General features: G+C 45.9%; 2 protein-coding genes across 2 annotated transcripts in view; one reads left to right on the top strand and one right to left on the bottom strand.

Moving 5' to 3' along the window:
- Positions 1-26,347, top strand: part of MAP3K15 (mitogen-activated protein kinase kinase kinase 15) — a 123,181-nt gene that overhangs the window by 92,304 nt on the left and 4,530 nt on the right. Inside the window, exons 14-26 of the mRNA XM_063084515.1 lie at positions 1,531-1,618; positions 3,180-3,313; positions 4,822-4,949; positions 6,891-7,021; positions 7,272-7,377; positions 16,549-16,706; positions 21,050-21,233; positions 22,037-22,196; positions 22,654-22,828; positions 23,679-23,864; positions 24,460-24,565; positions 25,960-26,063; positions 26,115-26,176. Of these exons, the coding sequence (XP_062940585.1) occupies positions 1,531-1,618; positions 3,180-3,313; positions 4,822-4,949; positions 6,891-7,021; positions 7,272-7,377; positions 16,549-16,706; positions 21,050-21,233; positions 22,037-22,196; positions 22,654-22,828; positions 23,679-23,864; positions 24,460-24,565; positions 25,960-26,063; positions 26,115-26,176 (1,722 nt within the window). The remainder of the gene's footprint in view (positions 1-1,530; positions 1,619-3,179; positions 3,314-4,821; positions 4,950-6,890; positions 7,022-7,271; positions 7,378-16,548; positions 16,707-21,049; positions 21,234-22,036; positions 22,197-22,653; positions 22,829-23,678; positions 23,865-24,459; positions 24,566-25,959; positions 26,064-26,114; positions 26,177-26,347) is intronic.
- Positions 7,905-8,742, bottom strand: LOC134366878 (histone H3.3A-like). Its single transcript, XM_063083384.1, has one exon. The coding sequence runs from the start codon at positions 8,740-8,742 to the stop codon at positions 8,332-8,334; it is 411 nt and encodes a 136-aa protein (XP_062939454.1). The 3' UTR covers positions 7,905-8,331.

Below are 26,347 nucleotides of genomic sequence, written 5' to 3'. Positions count from 1 at the left end.
TTACATGTCCCTTCCCAGTCATTAAACACCCTGCAGTGATAACTCTGTGATGTCTATCACCAATGGTTACTTTTGCCTGTTCTTGACCTTCAAGTGGAGTCATATAGTTTGTACTCATTTGTTTCTTGCTTCTTTCCCTTAATATCCATGAGATTCAGCCATGATGTATGTATCAGTTCGTTCTTTTTATTTCTGTGTAGTGTTCCACTGTGTGAACATACAACAGTTTATCTCTTCTCCTATTGATGAACATTTAGACTGTTTCCAGTTTGGGGTTATAATGAATACAACTTCTATGGAAATTCTTATACATGCCTTTTGGTGAACATATACATTGATTTCTATTGAGTATACCTAGGAGTATATACAGAATATTCAGCTTTGGTTGATACTGCCAGTAGTTTTCCCAAGTGATCATATCAATTTACACTCCCACCCACAGTATATGAGAATGCTAGTTGCTCCATATTCTTAACAACAACTGATACCATCTTTTAAATTTTAGATATTCTGGTGAGTTCATACCATATGTCTCCTAAGAAGCCCTGAATTGGGTTTCCCAATTTCCAAAGATAAGAAGAGGAGATGGTATGGTGGGTTAGAGAAAAGAGCATTCTAATGTTTTGTGGAAATTATTCTGAAGTGTCCAATATTCCTCCCTGCCATCTTAAGAGAGATTTCTGAATAAAAGTTTTCTGATAAGTCAAGATCACTTGTGTGCAAATAGACAACAACCCAAGTCCAGGAAGTGGCCAACGTGGTTCAGCAGCATTTGTGAGAAAGACGTATGGGTAGTAGTTGATATTAAGCTTCATCTGAGTCAACAGACGGGTGGGGTCACCTTGCGTACTTCCACCCCACCCCTCCCCTTGTACAAGACTTTATATCTCACTAAGAACTAGACTGTCTTTAACTTCAGCAGTGATGGTCCTGCAGCCTTACTTACCACTGATTAGATCATCCCTGGAACACTGGTCTCAGGGCCAGACTTGAAGAGGAATACAGGGACACATTTAAAGAATTACCTGTTAGTGGAGTGACTCACAAACAAGTCCTGGGGGAAACAGTGAGGGAAGAAAGAAAGATTTACAGGGACATGATAAAATTATGTATATTTCTAATGGGCTGTTATGTAGAAAAGGGGTTAATTCTCAGTAATCTGTGGATGGAACCCACATAAAAGAAGTCTATAGTTCAATAATAGCGAAACCTTTCTCATCAAGTTCTCCAAAGAATGAGCTGCTTTTTGGAAGGTAATGAGTTCTCTGTTGCTGGAGGTGTTCAAACATCAATTGGCGAGCCAGTTGGTGGAGATGCTGTATAGAGGGGATTCAAGTATCACGTGAGCATTTGGACTAGATTAGATAGCCACTAAAGTGCCGTGACAAATCCGAGAGTTGGTTGATTGTTCCGTGACTTGTGAAACCTTGGTTTATATTGAAGCACAGTTTAATGTAATGAATCTAAGTTAAAGGTAAGGAACAAGGGTGATCCTGACTGGCAACATCACTGTGACATTTTTTGTTCTAGGTTTTGCTCTTTGGTCAGAGAGATGATAACCAATGCAGTGGGCAGTGCAGTGGAGCTGGAGGGGGAGACCGATGGAGACACCCTAGAGGTGGGTCACAAAAGTCCTAGAACATGGAAAAAGTTACTCATTGTGTCTTTGATGGCTAAAGAAAACATCCCATTTTTTGTGTAAAAATTCTCTATCGAGCATATTTAAAAATAGTCACTTATGCACCAGCCAGCCATCACTATCCATGGCTCTCAGAGATAAAGTTTAATGTGTCTCTGTAGAAAAATCTTATTACTTGGGGATCCTCTCAGTCAGAATATTTAGGAAAAATTTGGCCATGGACTAGACTAAAATTTCCTTTTGTTCACAGCCTAGGAAAAAGTTTTTTCTAAGTTAGTTAATAATGCTTATGAGACTACAAGAGAAATAGTTGGCCAACTGGAAGCAGACATTTTCATTTGTGCCTAAAATGATTTTAGTTATCTCAACCTGCATATAGCATATTAAATATAACCTTTTAAAAATCATTTTTAGGAAAATAAGATCATCATAAGCTCTTTTGGACAGCACAGTTGTAGTCCACAGTTACTACACCATTTATACGTATGTTTGAATCTTGCACAGTTACTCAGATTTGCCACCAATTCAGGTTCTCCCAATGATTACAATTTAATGAGATTTTACTAGACTTTCAAGTTAGACTGAAATGAATTCCTTGCAGATTCTTTCAGAAAATATCAAAGGGTTTCATTTTAATAATGAGTTAGATACTAGAGCTGAGTTAGATACTAGAATGCATAGCTTAGAATAAAAGTTTGTTGTAGAAATGAACTGAGTGGTGTACTTTGAAGGCAGCAGATGTGGGGGACAGAGAAAGGCGTGAGATAAGTCTTTTACACACACGCACGCACGCACGCACGCACGCACGCACGCACACACGTCCTGTGTATAAGCTGCACTTCTGTAAGTAGACAGAGAGGAGCATGCAAAACCACACAAATAACCCAGTGCTGTCTCTTTGCCTTAAATAAGTGTTGCTCAGCCTGCAGTCACATCTGTTTCAATCGTTGAGAAGAATGCAGCTGTGTGCGACAGATTTTGATAAGATTGGAGGAACAAAATAACAATACTAATTGTAAATTAAATTTTTGCAGTATGTGCTTAATGCTAGATCTGTATGACGGAGAAAGGGGGAAACCCCAGCATATGTACTTTGTTATTATGACAATTTGAGTATTATCAACCTTCAGTTCTTTTCTGAGCTATTGAAAGAGCTTTGTTTCCTGACAAGTTGAAAGGGATCATGCAGAATAATACCTATTGGGGGTACTTAACATGCTTAAAAACAGTTTTAAATTGCAACATTAAAATGGGAGGAATCTCCCAAAGGTGAGCCCGTTAAGTTACATGTGAGCCATATTTTTAATTTCCTTGGATTCCATTTCATGAAGTCATGCTATGAATACATGAATAACTGAGAATTCTATCCCTTTAAAGTCATTATTAAATGAAAAGTACATAACCTAAGAACTTTGACTTGCTTGACACTCAAATAATGTTATTTATAATTTTTTTTCATTGCTGGGCCACTTTGGGGCTTTGGGGGTCTTCTCCACTGCAAGTTGGGTGCTTTTTTATCCTGTTGTTTTTCCTTCTTCAGTATGAGTATGACCATGACGCAAATGGCGAGAGAGTTGTGTTGGGGAAAGGCACGTACGGGATTGTGTATGCCGGCCGGGACCTGAGCAATCAAGTGCGAATAGCCATCAAAGAAGTCCCCGAAAGAGACAGCAGGCGAGTCAGATAGACCTTCCACATTCTTCCCAAATCCCATGCCCACTAGTGATGGTGCAGAGGACTTAAGAACCAAAGCATTATGAAATCACAAAACTTGTAATTCTCTTGTAGTAAGCGTGATTTACTTTTGTTCTGTCTCATAAATAGGTTGAAAAAACAGAACAACTTCACTTAGAGGCAGGTGGATTGCCGAGGGGGTCGTACATTAAAAGAAATCTGTAGTTGTAATTCCACACATCAATAGGTCTAAAGTTTTACATTTTTATGTAGGTAGTTGTTTGCACATATTTAAAAATGTTTACATCAGAACAATTGAAAGTGGTTATGATTTGTTTGGATGTATCACTACAGAAAATTAAATGTAGTAAAAAAAAAAATCAGATTTTTGCAATACAGACTTATCTTTTACCCTCTGCCCTTCAACCTCACCCATGGTTTTTGGGCTATTTCTCTATCATCAGAACTGCTAATTTGTTTCTTCAACATTTTTTAGTTTTATTAAGTGTTTGCTTTTTTTTGAATTTATACCCCACCTAATTCTAAACAAGAGTGGGGAATGCAGAGTTTTTTTTTTCTGAGTCAAAGTGACAAGTGCCATAATAGAGGGGTACACAGGGTGTTTTTAGAACACAGAAGAGGAACGCATTGCTTTCTGTGGGTGAGTGTGGCATGTTTGAGGAAACAAATCATCTTCATTTGGCAGAAAAGGAGGCCTATGCCGAGGGAAGAACAGAACTATTAAAACACAAAGTATATTCAGAGAACAACAGATCGTCTGTTATGACTTGAATGTAGGATATGGGGCATTGAAGGGCTCTTGAGATGAGGCAAAAATTTTTTTAAAAAAGGTGTAGTCTGCGGTCACCAAGGTCAAGGGTTTGGATCCTCGAACCAGCCAGCTGCCAAAAAAAAAAAAAATGGGGGTGCTGTCCAACCTGATTTTAAAGGTCCTTGTGTGCCACATTAAACAATATGGTCTTTATGTAGAATTTATGTGGAGAAGCAATAGGGTGAAAAGTGTGTTTCAAGGAGAGGTAATATAGTGGCCAGGCATGGAGAACGGACTAAAAAGACCAGAGGCTGGGGCTGGGTGGCCCATTAGGTGACTGCTGTGGTGATCTGGGGTGAGTCTGTAGAATAAGACTAAAAAGCAGCTGAGGACAGAATCTTCCAGAGCACCACCCTTCTGGGAGGCCGAGGAAGTGGGGCTCTTGAGAGAGGTAAAGAATAGTTGGAGAGTTCAGGCCCTGACGTTCTCAATAGTAACAACAGCAGTCATTAACTGAGTACTTCCCACTGGGTGCCTGAGAAACTTGACAGCGTTGCCCCCAGCAGCCCAGCAGCATGACTGGTATTATTAGCATCTGTTTTACAGATGGGAAACTGAGTAGCCTCCTGGCAGCCAAGGGAGAAAAACTTTCCAGAAAGAAGTGATAGCCAGCAGTGGGGCAGGTACTGGCAAGGTGGATTTGGCAGGTGACGCCAGCTTTGTTTTGTCCCGATAGATACTCTCAGCCTCTGCACGAGGAGATCGCCCTGCACAAGCACCTGAAGCACCGCAGTATTGTGCGGTACCTGGGTTCTGTCTCGGAGGACGGCTACATTAAGATATTTATGGAGCAGGTGCCTGGAGGTGAGTGGTTGCTGTCCTCTGGCCTCTGGTTCTGAAAGTCACTCAGGAGAGTATAATATGAACATGATAATGTCCTGCCATTTAAAAAATGACAGGCCGTTTAGATGTCAGAAAGCATTTGTTTCTCAGAAGAGTTGGATACAGACTTTGCAAATGTCATATAAACAGTCTATTTCTGGTTTGTTCATTCAATCAGCAAATATTCACTGAATGTCTCCTGAGTGCCAGACATTGGGCTGAGCATGGGAGACATAGTGTGTAGAAAGCACAGTCTAGGAGTTTAAAGATGGTTTGAGGAGGAGACATAGGTTTTTGTTGTTTTTTGTTTTTTGGTGGCAGGATGGTACAGGGATTGGGGATCCAAACTCTTTGACCTTGGTGTTATAACACCCTGCTTTAACCAACTCAGCCAACCTGACATAGGCTTTTAAAGTGACATTGCACTATAACTTATTGATAATGAAATCAAACACCAGGGCTTTGTCCACAGAATCCCCAAATGCAGGCAACAGAGCATAGAGGGTAAGAGTTCCTCGGATCTGCAGCCAGACTGTCTAGTTTGAATTGGTCCCTCCATCTACAAGCTGTGTGACCTCAGGCAAATTATTTTAATTCTCTGTGCCCTCAGCTTTGTGGTTGAGTAAATGAATTGTAAAATTGGAGTAATCATAATCATTACTATAATAATTGGAGTAGTAATTATTGGAATAATAATAATAACCTATCTCAGTGGGTTGTTGGGTGGATTTAATGAGGTAATGCATGTACAGCTCTTAGAACAGTGCCTGGCAGAGAGTGAGAGCTTAGTAAGTGCTCAGCGAAATAATAAGAATGTTAATAAAAATTTTTAATTAAATAATTATTATCTGGTTACAAATGTAAAAACGTCAGTTAGAAAATGGTATTCATTCATTCATTCAACCAACAGTTAACATTATAGAGCCTACTGTTATATTAAGAATCTAATCATATGTATTAAGAGCCAGACAGTGGGCTAGATTTTGAGGGTTACATTAAGGATAAATAAAGCACAGTTTGTTTTTCTTTCAAGTCGATCATAGCCTAGCAGAAAATGTGCCTGTTGCTGTTCACATTAACTGATATTTCATGCGTGAGATTTAAGAGTAACAACAGAATTAGAGTTAGGTGTATCCATCCCCTTTTACAGATGGGCAAACTGAGGTATGGCAAGGTCTCATAGCACTGTGTAAGTGGCGAAGCTCAGACCAGCTAATGCCCAGGGCCCTGTTCTGACCTGTAGTTCACACCACAACCTCTGAGACATGTGGTCAGAGTGTCCCAAAGGAAGGTTTTCTTTTAGCCTAAATGTTCAATGTTTAATAGTGTAGCTGGGGAAAGGATTGTTAATCAAGATGGTCCTGTCCCCGTGACCTGAGGCCACTGGGCCTTCTCACAGTGAGGACAGAGAGGCCCAACCTCCTCCAATCCTAGTCCCTGTCACCCTGAAGGGCCCCTCACTCTGCACCTGTCTGCCTCTGATGACAGGGACGAGCTATAAAACATGGCTTTGACCCAAACAGAATGGCCGAGATAGTCGTACAGCAAACAAGTGTCATGGGACCTGAATATCTACGACAGCGGGTCCCGCCTCCCAAGTTTAGAGAGCACTGTCTCACTCTCTTCCCGACTCTGTGCAGCTGAGCAGAGCTGAAGCCAGTGTTGGCCCCACCGAACTTGAGGGATCACAAGGGTTCCTGTTGACCCTCCACCTCTGCTTGGGCTACTGTGCTGACTGGCTTCCAGACTATCCTCTGGCTGTGGCTGTAGAGAGGGAGGAAACACATGCATTTAGCCCAGAAACGATGATGTTGGTGTAAGTGCTTACATTACATTAGAAACATCACCTGCCTTTATTTCCCTGAACTCTCACAGTTCAATCTTTGTCATCCCAATGAAGTTTTTTGCTGTGTCTGCTTCTAGGAAGCCTTTCTGCCCTTTTGCGATCCAAATGGGGGCCGATGAAGGAATCCACTATCAAGTTTTATACCAAACAGATCCTGGAAGGCCTTAAGTATCTCCATGAAAACCAGATCGTGCACAGAGACATAAAGGTACTTGCTTTCAAGCCGACGAGATCGCGTTTTGTTCATATCAGATCAAAGTTTTGTTCATATCAGATCAAGAGAGCTGTCGGTAGTGTCTGCTGAGTGATTGGCTCACAGAGGGAAACACTTTAGCATGATGGTCCCCAAAGTGCAAAGTCTAGTGTTCCTAGAGACTTGTGACGGCTTCTCAGCTTCCAAGTCTGTTTCATGTTAATTTGTTTAAACTGTCTTTAAGCACTTGATATTCTTTCTTAAGGGCGATAATGTTCTGGTAAACACCTACAGTGGCGTGGTGAAAATCTCCGATTTTGGAACCTCTAAACGTCTTGCAGGAGTGAATCCTTGCACAGAGACTTTTGCAGGTAAGTAGAACAGAGCTTGGCATGGGGTGGCCGTCTTGGAGTTATGCTTTCTGTGCTAGCTGTGACCATTCAAGAGTTGTTTACTCAACACCTTCTCAGCACAGAGTGAGCAGTTGACGCTTGAAGTGGACAGCATATTGTTAGCAACTTCGAGTTGTTTTAACTTTGTCATAGTGATGCCCTTAACCAACTACAAGACTGCCTTGCTTTCTTCTTTGTCTTCCAGAAATTGGGTAGGTATAGTGCTCTGCCGAAGTTTTCTGAGGGTTTCTCAACCAATCAGCAAAATGGTAATATCTCTTTCAAGTTTTCTCTTTCAATATCACATTATTCAGAATTGTGGGTAATTCTGAATAACAGCATTCCTCGGACAATTATTAGGACATTTTATTGGTCTGTCATAAAAGTACCTTGTGTTTTTTTTTTTTTTTTTTTTAGTTTAATGTATTTTAATAGCAAACTTACAGGAACAGCACAGAAGACAGACAACATTAAAAACATGTACTTGCATGTAGGACAACTCAGTTAGAAAAGTATAGTCACTGGATGGAACCTACTGTATGATAAAAATGCTACAAACGCCATTTAGTTGCCATCAATAAGAAATTTACTTATTTTAAAAAAATCCAAATGCTGGCATTGTCCAGAAAAATTTAACAGGTTTATTTATAATTGTTATAAAGTTGAACTGCTGAAACTTGTTCACCGAAACATTTTGACTTGCATTAATACTTTACGTCCCCGCATTTATATTAAAAATTCACACACAAATGAAAATGGAAAAACTGCCAATACCTGACTTCTGTCCCCTATTTTTCCACTTGCAACCATATACTTAGGTACCTTTTGACCCCATAGAAAAAAAATATCTAACGTTCAGAACTACCAATAACAGGAAGAAGAGAATTTTTTTTTTTTTTTTGAGAATGAAATGTTTCCCATCATAGTGGATTCTTAAGCACGTTCTCCACGTATGCGGCATGCTAGCTGGATGTCTTTTGGCATAATTGTTACACGTTTGGCATGGATAGCACACAGGTTGGTGTCTTCGAAAAGGCCAACCAGATAGGCCTCACTTGCCTCCTGCAAAGCACCAATAGCTGCGCTCTGGAAGCGCAGATCTGTTTTGAAGTCCTGAGCAATTTCTCGCACCAGACGCTGGAAGGGGAGTTTGCGAATCAGAAGTTCAGTGGACTTCTGATAACGTCTAATTTCACGGAGTGCCACAGTACCAGGCCTGTAACGATGAGGTTTCTTCACCCCTCCAGTAGAGGGCGCACTCTTGCGAGCGGCTTTTGTAGCCAGTTGTTTCCTGGGTGCTTTACCACCAGTCGATTTGCGGGCAGTCTGCTTTGTACGAGCCATGGTATAGAGACCTCCTTACCTACCCCCCGTTCTCCTCGGGCTGGAGCTCGGCGAGCGAGAGGCGGCGCTGGTGTTGGAGAGAGCGACGGCGGCGTGGCGGCGGCTGCGAACACCAGTACCTTGTGTTTTGATATGATTATGTTTCTAAGGGAGGCTAATTCTTCTGGGGGATTGTGGTATTCTAAGTGGGTCTGAGGAATTGGATTTTCTTTTCCATGTGTCTGTGATGGAATAATTTAAGTGTTGAGAGGGACTGGATTCAAAGACTGGTATAAAATTACCAACTAGCGTTACATTTACAAGACCAGTAGGGAGAATGACACCAAAAGCTGCCTATGGCTTCTTGAAATTCCTGCTTAAAAACAATTATAACAAAAACTTTGATCCTCGAAAGAAGTGCTGATTTTGAGTAAGTAAAGGTTTATTGTCCCCTAAGGAATAACTAAAGATCACAAAGGTCTTGTCTGATACAATTATGAAACAGCTCTTTTAGTATTATAGCTCTGAAATAAGCTGTAAAAGACAGATGACTGACTGTTCTCTATCCTTGTAGTCACCAAAACTGTAGAGTGGACAGCATGGGCCTTATTTTTGGTGAATAATGTGTCAGCTTTGAAAGACTTTTCTTCAACAAGAGAGTTGTTGGATGTCAGCCACTAGACGCCCGCAATGAAAACACATTCCCCATCTAAAGGGAATTTTAATGCATCGAAAAGGACTTTTCCGTTGTAATGCAAGGGGAGGTGCAGGCATCTCAAAATGGGAAAATATTATACCAGGAACTCCATCAGAATCTCCCAAAAAAAGTGTGTGTTGAATTTTCATTCATTGTTTCTGATATACATATACATATATCGTTATGTATATATGAATATGTATATATGACTGGTACTTTTTTTTCTCTTAGTATTTTACTACCTTAATTGAAAATTACTTATATCCTCCTCTTTGGAAGCCACCAGTTAGCTTGGCAATACATAGAAAGAGGGGCTGTGACGTGACAAGGAGTTATTTCAAGACATAAAACCCCCAACAATTTATCTCATAATTAGCATCCCCGAGGAGAACAGAAATTCACAAAGAAAACACATGTATAATTCATTATTGCATATCACATTTCCCAAGTAATTGGCTTGAGGAGGCATGAATTTTGCATTGCAGAATAATGCAGGGGTGTTTGGGGGATAATAAAGAAGAGGTCTCATTTTGGTTAGGAAATTCCCCTGCATATAATTACTCTTTGCAAAACAGAGCAGTTCGTTAAAGAAATCTCAGCTGCTTAGTACAGAAGTGCTTGGGTTGGGTGGATACGGTGGGGCTTCTGCCCGTCTGAGCCTGGCAGGAGGACTCAAGGTTTCAGGCAACTTCTTGGCCTTGAGTCTTGCCCTGCTGAGTTCCTCTGCAGGGGTTTCATGTAGATGTAAACTGTCTAGAACAGGAAAAGGGGCCCTTATAGCCAGGGTCAGCCCACCTTGGTGGTGATGGTGTTGTAACAGCTTTATTGGGTTATAACTTCCGTATCATAAAAGCACCCATTTGAAGTACACAATCCAATGGTGTCTACTAAATCTACCCAGTTGTGCAGATGTTACCACACTCCAGTTTTTGAACATTTCCATCCCCCCCCCAAAGATCCCCATGGCTCTTTGCAGTCAATCCCCGTTCTCACCCCAGCCCCAGGCAACCACTGATCTACTTTCTGTTTGAATAGATTTGCCTGTTCTGGATATTTCGTATACACAGAATGATACCCTATTTTTAGTCTTTGCATCTAGCTTCTTTCACTTAGTGTAATGTTTTCAAGGATCACCCACGCTTCTTTTCTCTTGTGGCAGAATTGTATTCCATTGTGTGGATAGACTGCATCTTATCAGTTCATCAGTTAATGGTCATTTGGATTGTTTCCACATTTTGGCTATCATGAAAAATGCTGCTATGAACATTCACATACACACCTTTGTGTGGACATATGTTTCCATCTCTCTTGGGTAGATACCTTAGGAGTAGAACTCAGGACAGGAACTCTGTCTGGTCTATGGCTGTAAACATCTTGGTTCAAATCCTGGCTCTACCACCTGCTAGCTGTGTGACTTTGGGCGTGTTACTTAACCTTTCTGTGCCTCAGTTTTTTCATAAGTAAAATGGAAATGCTCATAGTACCAACCTCACAGGGTTTTTGTTAGGATTAAATGAGTTAGTATTGATGAAGTGCTTTGACCAGTACCTGGCTCACAAGAGCAATTGAAGTATTTGTTAAATAAATAGAAGTCACGGGTTATTACAGCTAGACAGAGCCTTTGAGAGAATTGCCCCTTTACATCCTGCCCAGGACAGTAGTCCTTTCCCAGGACTTTTCAAGCCATCCTTAGATATCAAAAGAAAGTCATAATGGCACTTGAAAGAGCAAACACAGTCTGAATTCAGTAATTGAAAGGGTTCAGGCAAATATACTAACCAGTGCTCTGGTGTTCATTCCAAGGGCAGACTCCTCTCCCTCTCACTGGCAGCGCCTGTGCTCAGCAGTCGGGGTGTCAGCTTTTCCTCCCTCCCTTGCCTCTTTCCCTGCCCACCAGCCACAGGAAGGAGAGAAACAGATCATGGAAAGTTGTCACTTGACTGCCACTGCTGTAAGCTGCTTTGTGTGCTCTGGGCCGGCTAATGTTTACTGTGAACTTTTCCTACAATCCCTCTGGTGTAAGCTGCTTTGTGTGCTCTGGGCCGGCTAATGTTTACTGTGAACTTTTCCTACAATCCCTCTGGATGTAACTCCCGTGGCCTAGGCAGGGGCCTTTCCTTTGCGCCTCACGTTATATGCCCCCCTCCATCTCCTTCCACTGAGGGCTTCAGGCCCTAGAAGACTGCCTTGGAGTAGGATTCCTTTTAAAAAGACCTTAAAATAGCATTTCTACCATGGGCCCACATATGGTGTCTGGGGTTTGTGCATCTTCCGGCCACTGTTGAGAGGGCATGGCAATGTCCCCAGACCTCACGGTCCCCTGTCTGCTGCTGCAAGTTGCTTTTGCTCCCGAGGGAACCAGTCTTCTGTGCAACCTACCTGCAGGTGACACATACCAGTCTTCTGTGCAACCTACCTGCAGGTGACACATACATGTGGAGCTCTGAGTGGGCCCAGTGAGGACCTCTTCAAAGGCTTTGGGTTAGGAGGAAGTGGCACCCCCTCCCACCAGGCCTGTCCCTTGGGCAGGGCAACTAGGATAGCCCCTGGTGCGATGGGAAGCTCCACCTTACTTCTCTTTTCTGAACATCATTAATATTAAATTTTGAAACTTTGGGCTCTAACGCTATCTCAGGGGGCCTATGAAAGGTGCTAACCTGTCTGGCCCCCTTGCTGTTGAGTTGCTTGAGTTGCCATGGGTCATACCCTTCTGGGGACAGTCATGCCCCAACTCCTGTAACTTGAGAGAGAGTGGACGGCCCAGCACAGCTCTCTCTAAGGAAGCTGCCTTCAACATACTGCTCCCCAGTCTCTACTTTTTCCACCCTTTTAACCCTTAGATCTGGATGGGAGGCTTCTGGGCAAGTGGCTCAAGAGTTGTGTAACCAATTGTCTGAGACTCTCCCAGAAAAGGGTCCCTCCTTGTCCCTGTCTCACTCCTTGCCCTGGTGTCTGGGTCATATCTTGGTGCCTCAGTCAAAAGATATTGCCCTACACCATGTGTTTTCTTTGCTGGTAATTTACAAATCCTGTTTGGGCAATTGTCCAGAAGACCCCAATGGATTTTATGTGCTAAGGAGGCTGGGTTGGTGCCTGTGAGCCTCCTGGTCACTTTGTTCTGAGCTCTGTACCACTGCACCAGTGTAGCTACTGAGAACTATGGCTGGCTGATCCAGTGACCAGTGTGGTGGGGCATACCTTGGAGAAAATGTAGTTTAGTGAGGATATGCGGTCCCTAGGAGAGACAGATTTAAGGCAAGCCAATTTCCCAGGATTTCTACGTTATTCAGATGCCCCACAATGCACCTTCACTTGGTTTTCTTGACAGAATCCAGCCTTTGGTATAGCTGACATACACCCCCAACATGCAGGCCGCCTGGGGACGTTCACTTGATTATTTGAAATAGTTGTGTGGTCCCTTCTCTCTGTGTCAGCTGTTCACTGTGAGTGTATGATACAGTAGTGAATAAAATGGAGCACCCAGTTTTCCATTATTGCTCTGCACCTTCCAGTTATATGGAAAGAAGCTGCAATATACATGGCTTTGGAAATCCTTGCATCAGCTGCTCATATTCAGGCAGCTTTTCTTCAGCAGTACTTCTCCTTAATTTATTACATAGATCAGCAGTGTTATGATGTGTTATTCTGAACATGGAGGCAGAAGACCTGGGTTCTCACTTAAGCACATCCTTTAGCTTCCCTGAACCTCAGTTTCCTCATGTATACAATGATAATAACGGCAGATAGTGCCTTATCTGCCCAACCTTATGGAGTCGTGAAAGTCAGATGGACAATGCTACATGGACACTCTGCAAGCTGTCAACTGCTGACCAGAAGTCAGATGTTGTGGCCGGCAGCCTCCAAGATGACCCCCAGTGATCCCACCTCTTGATTTTCACACCCCTGTGTAATCCCCTCCCATTGAATGCTGGACTTAGTGACTTGCTTCTAATGAGAGACAGTGTCACATCCCTCTTTCTCTCCTTGGATCATTCTCGTGGAGTGAAGCCATGTCTTGAGAATCCCTGTGGAGGATCCCACATAGTAAGAAACTAAAGCCTCCCACCAAGCCCACCCTGAGCAAGTGAGCTTGGAAGCTGATCCCCCAGCCCCGATCTAGCGTTCAGATGACTGCAGCCCCAGCTGACATCTTGACTGTAGCCTAATTGGAGATCCTGAGCCAGATTCACCTAGCTAGTAGCTCCCAGATTCCAACCCTTAGAAACTGTGTGAGGTCATAACTATTTGTTGTTTCAAGTTGCTAAGTTTTAGGGTAATTTATTATATAGCAAAAAATAATTAACATGGATATGCTAAGTCCTTTGCCTTTAGAAAGAGTGGTGTTCACCGTGGCTCCATATAAAGAAAATCTCCAAATTTAGCATTAAGCAGACTAAATAGTACTAAGGTGGACAGTTATTTGACCAGGGTCAATGAACCATTGCTATTGATTTATTTTAATGCTGTTGTCTACTACTGTGTAATTCTGTGAATTTATTCTCTTACTCTTTTAAGAAGTAAGTGATAATGATTGTATTAGTCAAAGTCCAGTCCGGCAAACAGAAATCACCCCAGTTATTTTCACAGAGAGAATTTAATAGAGCTGTTGATTGAGTAGTGAAAACTGAAAAGGCAGAGAGGAGACACTGAGGTATCAGGACGCCTCCTACACCACTAGGGCTTGGGGTGCAAATGGGAGGGTAGGATTAGAGCTATGAGGAGAGTGTCACCGGGCTGGAGCAAGTACCTCTGAAGGGCAAGATGAGGCTGATTCTGGGAATATGGGGTGACAAAAAGCTGGAGACTGGAGCCAACTGAGGCTCCAAAGTGAAGCTGGCTCACAGGAACTGTGAGCACACAGGGGAGGAGCAAGTCTCCTCCCCCTCCTCATCCATCCAGGATCTTGCTCTCTAGCGCCGCCTAGCTGCAAAGCCTAGCGCCGCCTAGCTGCAAAGCCTAACAGGGAGCTGCAGGGGAAGCAAAAATGTGCTTTGCAGAATCCCAACCCGAGCATCATAGAGCAGGGCTGAGAGATGACAGCTGCATAAACAGCACAGTGTCAAATCTTTTCTTAATTAATGAATTATGGGTTAGTGAGAAGGCACATTCCTTGCCAAGGCTTCTCCCCCTGTTATTCACATCAGCCAGAGTCTGTAGGGGATATTGTATCACCGGAAGTTCCCTTTCTGGGGCTCTGAGATTTCCTAACAGTGCATCGAGTGCAAGGAGCCTCCATCTTGCCCAACTCTGCAACCGACTGGACACTTCTTCACCAGGTTTTCAGCTCTGGAGACCAGAGCCACCATTTGTGCCCCTCTGACTGGTTGTGCTCACTGATACGACCTGATTTGTATTTAAATTTATACTTTAAATTAGTTAGAATTAAATAAAACTAAATTTTAAAAATTCGGGCTGGCTGGTTAGCTCAGTTGGTTAGAGCGTGGTGCAGATAACACCAAGGTCCAGGGTTTGATCCCTGCACTGGCTAGCTGCAAAAATAAAATAAAATAAAATAATTAAAAATGTATTTCTTCAGTCTCGCTAGCCACAATTCAAGGGGCCCAACCGTCATATGTGGGTAGCATCTACCGTATTGGACTGTACAGAATAGAACATTGCCATCATTGCAGAACATTCTGTTGGTCACAGCTGTCCTACTGTCTTTAAAATGCTCATAGGAAGGAAAAATACTAATAAGATATTGGATCTTCAAGAAGAGGATGTAGTAGGTAGCTTCTCCAAACCTTTTTTGTTGTTGTTGTTAACCAATGAACCCTTTGTCTTCATTCATTAAAATTCAGGAAACCTGCTTTGGTTGTGTCATCTTGAGACAGGCCTTTAATTTCTCCAGGCGTCAGTGTGCTGTTCATGCCTCGGCCATGGTCGTCTCTGAGTTTGCTGTCTTATTCTAAACCTCTGCATCTGCTGATGTCACATCCACATTTCCCCTTTCTTCAGGCTTAGTTTCAAGGAAAACCAAAGAATTTACTTCCATAGCCCTTGATTGACCTCCCTGCCCCATCTCTCCCCTCAACAATCCCTCACCTTCCTGCTGCTGTATCTGGTCACTACCTTCCCTGTGGCAACCTCTGGTGGCTCATGAGCCACAGGAGAAAGTCCAAAGCCAGAGCCTCGGAACACACAGCTTGCCACCCAGGCTGCGCTCCTGGCGTGGCCTCCTTCGTTCTTCCCACACCCTGTCTGTGCTGATTATTGCTTGTCGTTCCCTGGACCTTCTCTCTGTACTTGGCACCCATGCACTTTTGCTCAAGCTCATCCCCCTGCCTGGACCTCCTCCATCCCTTTGTCCACCTGTTTGACCTCGACCTTCATAACAGGAGCCTACTGCACAGACAGCCCCAGCTGCTGCTCCTTCAGAGCACGTTCATGGCAAGATCGTGCTTTACCTGGGCTGCTGCCCGCTAATGACTGAGCCTGGCAGGGGTATTAGAGCCACTGTGGGACTCTTCCAGTGGGCAGCTTTTGGTCAGAGACCTACCCCAGTGACCTGACTGAAGCTCTCTCAGGGCTGCTCTGAGACTCTCCCTACCCAATCCTTCCTCTCCCCATTCCCCGCCGTCTTTCCCAGGTGCTAGACCTGCCTGTCCCCCCTCCATCCTTCATAGACCTTCTCCCTAGTGCGTTTAATCTTGTCTTGGCACTTCTCAGAGACCCAAATTGACACAGCCATAATTTCCCTGATGTGAACCAGGCAAAAGCAAGCATTTTTTCGTCAATGTTCTCGTAGCCCTCTGTGGTTATAACACATACCACGTTTTACCTTTGCTGCTGCCGCCGCCACCATATGTCTATCTCCTCCACTAGACAGCTCCTTAAGATCAGGCTCTGTGTTTCTCACACTCTGGTTCCCCTGGATTTGTGCCTGTTGAATTGAATTGGGCCCATTTATCCTTTGAGGGGCTAAGCAATCCTCTCTCCATGTGACCAGTATTAAAGGAAGGCATGCTGCATGTCTTTGGTCAAAGTAAGATGCAACTATATTATGTGTGCATGGGACATGGCATCCATCTGCCATTAATGATGCAGTTAAATTCACACACTGTCCACCAACGGTCCACTTAGATTTTAAGCAGTATGGTGCCCACGTTCTTTGTTTGTTTTCCAAACAGGCACTCTGCAGTACATGGCACCTGAGATCATCAATCAAGGACCTCGCGGGTATGGTGCCCCAGCTGATATCTGGTCCCTGGGCTGCACCATCATTGAGATGGCCACCAGCAGGCCCCCATTCCATGAGCTTGGCGAGCCGCAGGCAGCGATGTTCAAAGTAAGATACTCCTGGTGATTTAGGTTGCTGGTGTTGGGGAAATAGAATTAAAAACAAAATCCCCTCTTAATCCAGAAAACCTCTCCACAAAGTTAGGAGAGAAGGAAAACAGTTTTATTATTGAATGAGTGTTAAGTCAGAATGTGAGTCGCGTCACAGGCAATCTGCTGAGATTGCCAAGACAGAAAGAAAACTCATTATTATATGCCAGGCACATACAACCCACTACAACCATGTTCTCAAGATGAACTGGTGACGACAGTACCATTTGTCACACATAGCTCATCTTAGATTCACCTTGTAATTGGGGTGACCATTTGTGTTAGCTAATTGGCTTTATACAAAGGAAAAAATTAGCTTCTCATATCTTTAAGACAGGAAGTACTTCTGGAACCACTGAAGTTAGGCACCCACCCTCCTATAGAAACTGGAAGGTAGAGACACTGTCTTCCTTGACAATGACATCTCAAAGAGATGGCTCCCAGGTCCTTGAGAAAGACATTTCTGGCAAGAGGTTTATGCTGTTTAAAAGATTTACATACATCTCATGGAGACAAAGAACTTACAATGATAAGTTCTCTAAAGTTAATGCGCTAAAAAAAGTGGGGGTGGGGGGGGAGGAATCCTCCTGTTTTCGGTGATAATTTTCATTTGCACTTGCCCTTATGTTGGGTAAGACCCGAAGGCCGAGTGAGGTCTGTGTCTTTGGAAGACACGTTTCTGATTGGATTTGGGAGAGGTGGGACTTTGGGTATCAGAAAATGTGTCATTTATCGTTCTAACCACCCTCCCCCCCCACCAGAGATAACAGGAAGGGCAGTCCATGTGCTGAGGCCAGCATAGGACAGAATGACCAGGATGGATGGCAGTTTGCTGCTGGGCAGCTGGCACCTTGGAGAGGGACGTGTTTGCTTGTGACCCCACAGGAGGCTGATGCCAGGCCAGCTTTGTGTGCCCAAGGTCAGCTCTGCTGCTTCTGGCTCCATGTATACTTAGAAATGTTGAAAGGGCTCTAGCACCAAGAGTCCAGCATCAGCACTGACCTTCCAAGGAACATTTCTGTTCGCCCCAAGAGTGAGGTTGCAAAAGGCCAAATGGCCATTGCTTATGGGAAATGAGGCCACGGCACATCATGATTCCAGAGGCCTCTTCCTGGCTTCTCTGGCAAACATGGTGGCCTTGCAGCCTTGTGGCCCGCGTGTTGGCTGGACCCTCCAGCTGGCCTCTTGGGCAGGAAGCACACGAAGGCGTGAGTGCAGGTTTCTGCCCACGGAGGCTTGGAGTGCTCTGTGCTATGGGCGCCCTGTGCTCTCCTCAGCCTCGTGGGCCCCTGCAGGAGGTTCTCAGAGTTTCCCACGCTTGCTGCAGCTGCTCAAGAAGCTCCAAGGCCAGGATCTCAAGTCCAGAGTCTCCTGACACCTGTAATCCCAACAGGACCCTTAACACCAGGGCTGGGAGACAGCAATGACCTTCCTCAGCACTTCCATGACTATCCACGATGGACCCAGCTAGGACCATTGAAGATCTTACCTTGGCTTCCATCGCAGGCCTTAGGAGAAATAGCAGCTGGTGCTGAGAAAAAGCCATGGCTGGCTGCTTTCGGATCTGCTGCTGACTTCCTGTGAAACTCGGGAAAGCCATGTGCAGGCTTGGACTTTGTCAGCTCATCCCCAGGGCCCCAGCGACTCCCTTCTTCCTCTTCCTTCCTCTTGTTTTTGGTTGGCTAATTAGCTGTACAAACTGTTAGAAAATATATTGACTTTTTTTGGATGGCATATGAAGTCAGTGTTTGTTATAAGCAAGAAAGTTATTATTAAATGATGTCCTCTGTGTTATTTATTTCTGGGATTCTTCAGAAAAATTTCATAATCCTTCAGAAAAAAATTCAAGAAACTTCTGGGCAGTGTCTGAGACAAAGGAAACCATGTCTTCCCACTGCCAAGGAGACTATTATGGGTTTAATTTTGTCACCCAAAAGGATATATGGAACTCCTAACGACAGTACCTTCAGAATGTGACCTTTTTTGGAAATAGGGTCTTTACAGAGATAAGTTAAAATGGGGTGAGGCGAGTGGGCCTCAATCTGATATGATTGGTGTCCTTATAAAAAGGGGAAATTTGGGTACAGAGACAGACACGCACAGAGAGAAGACTATGTGAGGACACAGGGAGAATGCCATGTGAAGGCAGAGGGTTGGGGTGATGCTTCTGCAAGCCGAGGAACACCAGAGATTGCCTGCAAACCATCAGAAGCAAGGAAGAGGTGAGAAAAGATTGCCTACAGGTTTCAGAGGGAGCATGGCTCTGCCACCACCTTGATCTTGAACTTCCAGCCTCCAGAACTGTGAGACAATAATTTCTGTTGTTTAAGCCCCCCCCCCGTTTGTAGTACTTTAATACAGGGAACTTTTGTGTAACAACAGACCACCCTTAAAAGTGATGTACTTGCAGGGTGCCAGCAGGCTGGTCACATTTTCTCTTTTCTTACTGAGAGCCAGAGAAAAAGCCACCCTTTCCTCTTCTGGTTCTTGTCCTGCATTTTTGTCTCTGTGGCCCCCAGTGCCCGTGGGCACTGCCATGTTCTCTCTCCACCGCTCAGGTGAGGGGTGGCACCTATAACGTGCCCTGCATTTCAGATTTTGGTGGTGGGATTCCACCCAGCGTTTAGTGTTCTCCAAATCTGTAACTCATGAGCTGGCCAATCTGGCCATGAGGAGCAGAGTGTCGGAAATGGTCCATGTCTGCCTGGGTCAGAGCCTTGGGGCTGTGAATTTGGTAGGATGCAGTCCACTTTCTGCAGCACCCAGATCTCAGTGGGGCAAAGGAGGCCAAGCCAGCCCCCTGGAGTGCTGAGGAGCTGGGGATGGGCATGGATCTGGAGGATGGATGGCTTCTATCCCTGGATTGTTGGGTGGGCTTGGAAGAGACATGGGGGAAACCGTGAACTTTAAACTCAGAAGACTAGAGAGCCACTCCTGATGGGAACAGTTATGCAGGAGGGGGTTATGCAAGACTTGTCGTGGGAGCATTCCCACGTCACAGTGAGATGCGATAGCTCAGAACCACTCTCACTCCACTAGGGAGAGTGACAGAGCCTTTAGCATGACGGTGATTAGCTGACCAGAAGTGGGAGGTAAAGCAGACTTTCTAGCAGGAGCCCTAACAGGAAAAGGCAGTGCCCTTCCCTCAGCCAGCTGTGCCCCATGGCAGGAGGGCATGGCTTTGGCCATGGAGGATTACAGTTGACCCTTGAACAACTCAAGGATTAGAGGTGCTAACCTCTGCACAATTGAAAATCTGTCTATAACTTTTGACTCTCCCATAATTTAACTAATAGCCTATCGTTGAGCTTATTAACAAATTTTTTGCATATGTATTATATACTGTATTCTTACAATAAGGTAAGCTAGAAAAAGGAAAATGTCATCAAGAACATCATAAGGAAGAGAAAACACGTTTATAATACTGTACAGTGTTTATTTTTTAAAAATCACACATATGTAGACCCACACAGTGCAAACTGTGTCGTTCAAGGGTCAGCTGTGGTTACTTGTCTGTGAGTTGGCTGTCTCAAGGTTTGGACTGCTCATGGTTCAGAGCTGGAGGTTGGGAATCTGGGCTGTGGATGCATAGAGACTGAGGGTGTGTGGGCATTGCTTGGGGACTCTGTGGATCAGGGAACAGATAACACGCCTTTGAATAACCTCAGTTGCGGGATATCCTGGCCCAGGCTGCAGCCTAAGTCCCGTCCCAGTTATTCTGCTGTGTAACAAACCATACCAAAATGTTAGTAGCTTAAAACAGTGATTCTTTATTTCTCACGGTTCTGTGGCTTGACTGTTGGCTGTTCTGCTGGCCTTGCCTGGGCTCGCTCATGGGGTTGCACCCCAGTGGCGCGTGGCTGGGGCAGGATGGGCTGAGAGGACCCCTCCCGCATGGCTGGGGCTGCAGCTGGGATGGCTGGGGCATTCTCTCCACATGGTCCTTCATCCTGGGCTTCCTCCCTGCACAGTGGTCCCAGGGCTCCAAGGCCTCTTAAGGCCTAGGCTCTGCAACGCTCACAATATCACTTCCGCCATGATCTGTTGCTCAAAGCAAAGTCACGAGAGGCCAGCCAGAATTCCAGGGATTGGGATATAGACTCCACCTGTGGATGGGAGGAGCAGGACCAGAACATTGCAAGCAAGGGGCGTGGACACAGGCGAAGGGTACTGGGGCAGCTGTTCTGATCCATCAGCCGCCCCCCATGGAATGGTAGATGTGGGAGCTTTATACTGAAAACATGTGCCCCAGAACTCACCCGAGGCCTCACTGACCCATCACTACCTCTCCCTTAAATGCAGGTGGGGATGTTTAAGATCCACCCTGAGATTCCTGAAGCCCTGTCAGCTGAAGCCAGAGCCTTCATTTTATCCTGTTTTGAGCCTGACCCCCACAAACGGGTCACCGCTGCTGATCTGCTCAGAGAGTGCTTCTTAAGGCAGGTGAACAAGGGCAAGAAGAACCGAATCGCTTTCAAGCCCTCAGGTGAGGCCTCCCTGGACAGCTGGGGCGGTGCCCTGGGCCAGGTGACCGCCTGGGCCCCGCAGGCTGTCACTCAGAGAGTCCAGCTCCCTGGAACACTGAGTTTCTCACGTTGTGCCTGGTTTTGTGAAGAGCAGCAGGGATTGCACAGGAGGTTTAGAGTTTGTCAGAACCCAACCAATAAATGTCCCTCGATTTCCTGACAGAGGCACAGGGAGCTTCATGGGTGACTGTGATGTCCCCCTTGTTAAAGTCTGTCCTTTAGGAGTGTGAGGAGGAGGGTGGTGAGGGGTGCCCTGGCCAGGGATTGTGTCTTCCCCACGTGTAGAGCCCGGTGCTTCATTTTTGGAGCCCAGCCTGTCATCCTGTGCCTCCCCTGACCTTGATTAAAGGGTGTGCATCAGGGGGGTTTGCTTGTGGAGGCTGTCCTGCAGGTCACTGAAGCCCAGTGACATTCTGGGGCAGTAAGTTCTAACTGGTAATGATGTAACTGTGGCCTCCGAAAAGGAAGCTATCCTCTCTTCCCGGGTGTGGCTAGGGGTCAGAAGCCATGACAGAGTGGCTCAGCAGCTTGCTCTGTAAAGTGCGACCCCTGACTAGGTGCTGCAGCGTTTCTGGCCGGCCCACCCCAGACAGTTCGCCAGGATCCAGGGGACTGTTTGCACCCCGCTTAGAGCACTGCAGGTGCAGCAAGCCCCCTGGGTGGGTCACCTGGGCCTGAGGGGCTGTCAGAGGCTCAGCCCCCCCCCCCCAGCCCTGTCTGAGCCTCTGCTTCCCTGTCTGGCTGTCCCCTCATCCCCCCACAGAGGGTGCTCGGGGTGCCCTCCTGGCCCTGCCCACGCCTGGGGAGTCCATGGGCAGCAGCAGCAGCGAGCACGGTTCCATCTCCCCAGACTCCGACGCCCAGCCTGACGCGTTCTTTGAGAAAGCCCAGGTGCCCAAGCACCAGCTCAGCCACCTTCTCAGGTATGGCCCGTGTCCCTTGTCCTTCTGCTGTAGGCCTGTGAATACCTCTCGGGTCAAAGCCAGATGATTGCAAGGGCTTTTGCTTCTTTTCTGCCCAGGGCAGTAGGGCAGCCACGAGCCGCCAGGGCCAGCAAGGAAGACACTTGGTTGCTCGCCATCGTCCCCTCCTTTCCTGTCCTTTCTCCTCCCTTATCTCCCTCTTCCTCCCTGCCCCTTTCCCACTTCCCCTTCTCTCCTGCCTCTTCTTCCCCTCCACCCCCTGCCACACTGGTGCTGTGGGGTAAGACGAAGCACGGCACCTCTCCTCTGTCAGTCTTCTGCAATTTCCTCTCCTTGAGCTTGGGGACTGCACCCCTTAGCCCCTCCGCCGTGGTGTCCTAACATGGTACACTTCCTGGAGACAGTGCTCCAGGGACTCATGAGGAGTGTCGCATTTGTTGCATGTGCTTGTCCTCAGTGTTCCTGATGAGAGCTCGGCCTCAGAAGACCGGAGCACGGCCTCGTCCCCAGAAGACAGGGACCCAGGCCTCTTCCTGCTGCGCAAGGACAGTGAGCGCCGCGCTATCCTGTACAAAATCCTCTGGGAGGAGCAGAACCAGGTGGCTTCCAACCTGCAGGAGTGTGTGGCCCAGGTACAGGCCTGAGGGAAGGCACCTGCTAACCCCGCCCCCTCTGCCCAGCTCCAGGTACCTGGACAGGTCCAAATAGAGACCGTGGTTTCTGCTGCCCGGGAACATTTGCATAGTAACAGTGATCACCATCAGTGTTTCCCAATGTCCTTCTCACTCAACAAAAGAAAACACAAAGAAAAAAACTGCCGAAACATGAATTTGCAAAACAGCGGTGATGCCAGGCATTTGTGGGGCGGTGCTGCCCCCTGGTGGAAAACAAGCCAGATGGCAGCAGAAAGCCCAGGAGGCCAAGGGGCCTTCCCAGCCTCTGGCCTTTTCTCACCTTATGCAGGTAGCGAGCCCTGGAGCCGAGTTAATTCCACAGCTCTAAGACACACTAGAACTGCCCTCAGGAGCTGGGAGAACAGCCACTTTAGGGAAAGTGGTTATGGATGAAAATACTTGGGTTTTAACTAGGACACAGTAGTGGCAAACTGATCCTCTTCCCTCATTTTGGATGGGAAAGGTCCTTTTAGAAAGAGGCCACTGCCCCACTATAAACTATGCCTTGTGATGAGGCCCGTTGATGGGGGCCCTTACAAAGAGTTAAAGAGGAAGTTGGAACCATTCACAGAAGGGCTTAGTTGTGAGGATGTGTGGCCACTAGGGAAGAGGTACCAGAAGACCCCGACAGGAAAGATATGGAGGGAATTCCAGGAACAAACAGAGACTCCTACTCACCTGGGCATTGCACAATTCCATTACAAATGACACTCTAATTTCCCATGATACATCTTGAATTTTCTATCCCTCTCTGACTCACTCAGTGAGCATGCTCTGAGTGTGTGTGTGTATGTGTGTGTTTGGTCAGAGTTCAGAAGAGTTGCACCTCTCCATTGGCCACATCAAGCAGATAATTGGGATCCTGAGGGACTTCATCCGCTCCCCAGAGCACAGAGTGATGGCCTCCACAATATCAGAGCTAAAGGTGGACCTGGACTTCGACAGCTCATCCATCAATCAGATTCACCTGGTGCTGTTCGGCTTTCAGGATGCTGTAAGTGCTCCGTCAGGCCCTAGAGAGCATGCCAGACCATGGAATTCAATGACCATCTTCTCCCATAGCCCATATCTCTTCTCACCTGTCTACATCTGACTCCCAAGTTTCGGCAGCTCCTTCTAAACACTGAGTATATAGGTACAGGAAATGTCATCTGGGTGAATGGAAAGAGTGTGTTTGGCCACAAAGAACATGATACAGGATTTGAGAACATGTGGCATCTGCCAGCAGAGTAGGCATGAGGTTTAAGCTTATGCCTCTGCCCAAACATGTCTGGTTCATCTTTGTGTCCCGAGCCTCCAGTGCAGAGTCTGTCATTTCATAGGTGCCTGATGACTGCTCATTGAATAAACAACGAAAAGGCCTAGTGAGGTTGGTCCGATCACTGTACCCATCTTCTGTACCCCAGGATAATCTAGGATCAGCTTAGAGCAAGACTCAGTTCAGAAGAAACATAAGTCAGGCAGAAATCCAGGGCAGCATGGCTAAGACTTTATCTCAGAGTAGAAGCAAATTAGAATTAGTAAGAATTTATATTTCTTAAAAGTGCAATGGACTGGAAATCTGGATTTTTGTGATTTTTTTTTTTTAGGTAAATAAAATTTTGAGGAACCACTTAATTAGGCCCCACTGGATGTTCGCAATGGACAATATCATCTGCCGTGCAGTGCAGGCCGCAGTCACCATTCTTATCCCAGGTGAGTGCCCTCTTTGCAGTCAAGGTCAGCTTCAGGCTATGGAAAAGACCAGAAATATCCTCTGCACTCAAAAGTCGTTGCTTTCTCTTTACCATCTTGGCTATATACTTCTGCTGTGGATTGAATGTCCCCCCCAAACTCATCGAAGCTTGATCCCCATCGTAACAGTGTTAAGAAGGTGAGAAATCAGACTATGGCAGTGTAGAAAGGTGGGACCTGTAAGAGGTGATTGGATCATGAGGACTGTGCCCTCATGAGTGGATTATTCCATTTGTGGAGTAATGGGTTAATGGTTTAGTGGGATGTCACAGGAGGGACAGTTGTGGCTTTAAAGGAGAGCAAGTGAGCACGTTGAAGAGCTCTTGTCATCCTCAATATGTGATATCCTGGCCGCCATAGGACCATGTAGAGAGTTCCCACCCAGAAGAAGGCCCTCACCAGATGCATCCTGGGACCGTGGGCTTCCCAGCCTCTGAAGCTGTAAGAAACAAATTTGATTTTTATATAAAGTACCCAGTTTCAGGTATTCTAAGTGACAGAGAACTAATACAACTTCCCTGAAGTTAAGGGAATGCTGTCATAGACCCCTTCTGGGGCTAAGATTTGTGATTCTAGGAACATCTCATGGTGCTGTATTTATGTACGTGTCCCCTACGCATAAGGAAGGTGACTGCATATAGACTAAACTCGTGACCTAAAAAGGGAGCATTGAGCCCGAGGACAAATATCCTCTGGGCCTCTGGTATCCACTTCAGTGTGCACGCTCATGAATGCTTACTGGTTAGGTGACAGTTTAATGGCTCAGTGTCCTCTCTTAGAATCATGGTGTGGCAGCTATAGAAATTGTTGGCTTTTGTAGACTCTCTTTTTGACGTGTTAGAGCCACTTAATACCAAACTTGATTCTTCTACGGGGACTTCTTCCTGTGAAGCAAGGTTTTGAAATGATTCTGTTGACTTTGCCACTTCCTCTCTCTACTTGGGTCACCTCCTGCCTGCTCTCCTGAGTGCACTCTGTAGCCCGGGCTCAGCCACCAGGAGCGACTTGGTAAACCCCAGCACTGGATGACTCTCCCCCTCCAAGTTGCCACCTTTGGGAATAAAAGAACACAGGCCTGGTTGGAAGCCTGGTTGTACCTTTTTAAAGCTGTCCTTGGCTAACTTAACATTACTTCATCTGTGAACTGGCAGTGATGATCTTTACACTGTAGAGAACCAAATGAAATGGTCTCCACTCCATTGATAAGGCCAGCAGTCCCCTGAGAGAGTGTTGCATTGGCCAGGCTAGGCTCCCAACAGCCTAGTTTGCTGGCACAGGACAGAAGTTACACCAAGCCCTGGCTTTGTTGAAATGCTATTTGGTTAACCACGGTCATTTCTTCTGTGATTTCGCAGAGCTCAGAGCCTACTTTGAGCCTGCCTCTGAGACTGAAGGGGTGGATAAGGACACGGATGAAGTGGAAGAGGACTATCCCCCAGCAGACCTGGCCGGCAGAGAAGCACATGTCGCGTCTGGAGGGAGCAGACCCGGTTCAGCGGTTGTGAAGGAGGCCCAGCCCCACCAGCAGCACCTGAGCCTCCAGCTGGAGAAGCTCAGGCAGGAGACCAACAGGTGAGGACCTTCCAGGCCCTCCTTCTACAGCAGGGGTAGGACAGTGACCTGAACCAAGACAATAGGTTTAGTTGTTGAGTGCCTCCCCCAGGTCTCAGAAAAAACATCTTCATAGTCAGTGAACTGGGCAAAGATGTATTATTCTCACCTTCATCGGAGGAACCAGAGGAC

This window comes from Cynocephalus volans, chromosome X (genome assembly GCF_027409185.1).
Source record: "Cynocephalus volans isolate mCynVol1 chromosome X, mCynVol1.pri, whole genome shotgun sequence".
NCBI classification, from domain to species: Eukaryota; Metazoa; Chordata; class Mammalia; order Dermoptera; family Cynocephalidae; genus Cynocephalus; species Cynocephalus volans.
The sequence above is the reverse complement of the archived record's forward strand: the minus strand, read 5'-3'. Positions and strand labels throughout refer to the sequence as shown.

Excerpts from the sequence above, each read along its gene's own strand:
- LOC134366878 (XM_063083384.1), bottom strand. The coding sequence starts at position 8,742 with ATGGCTCGTACAAAGCAGACTGCCCGCAAATCGACTGGTGGTAAAGCA.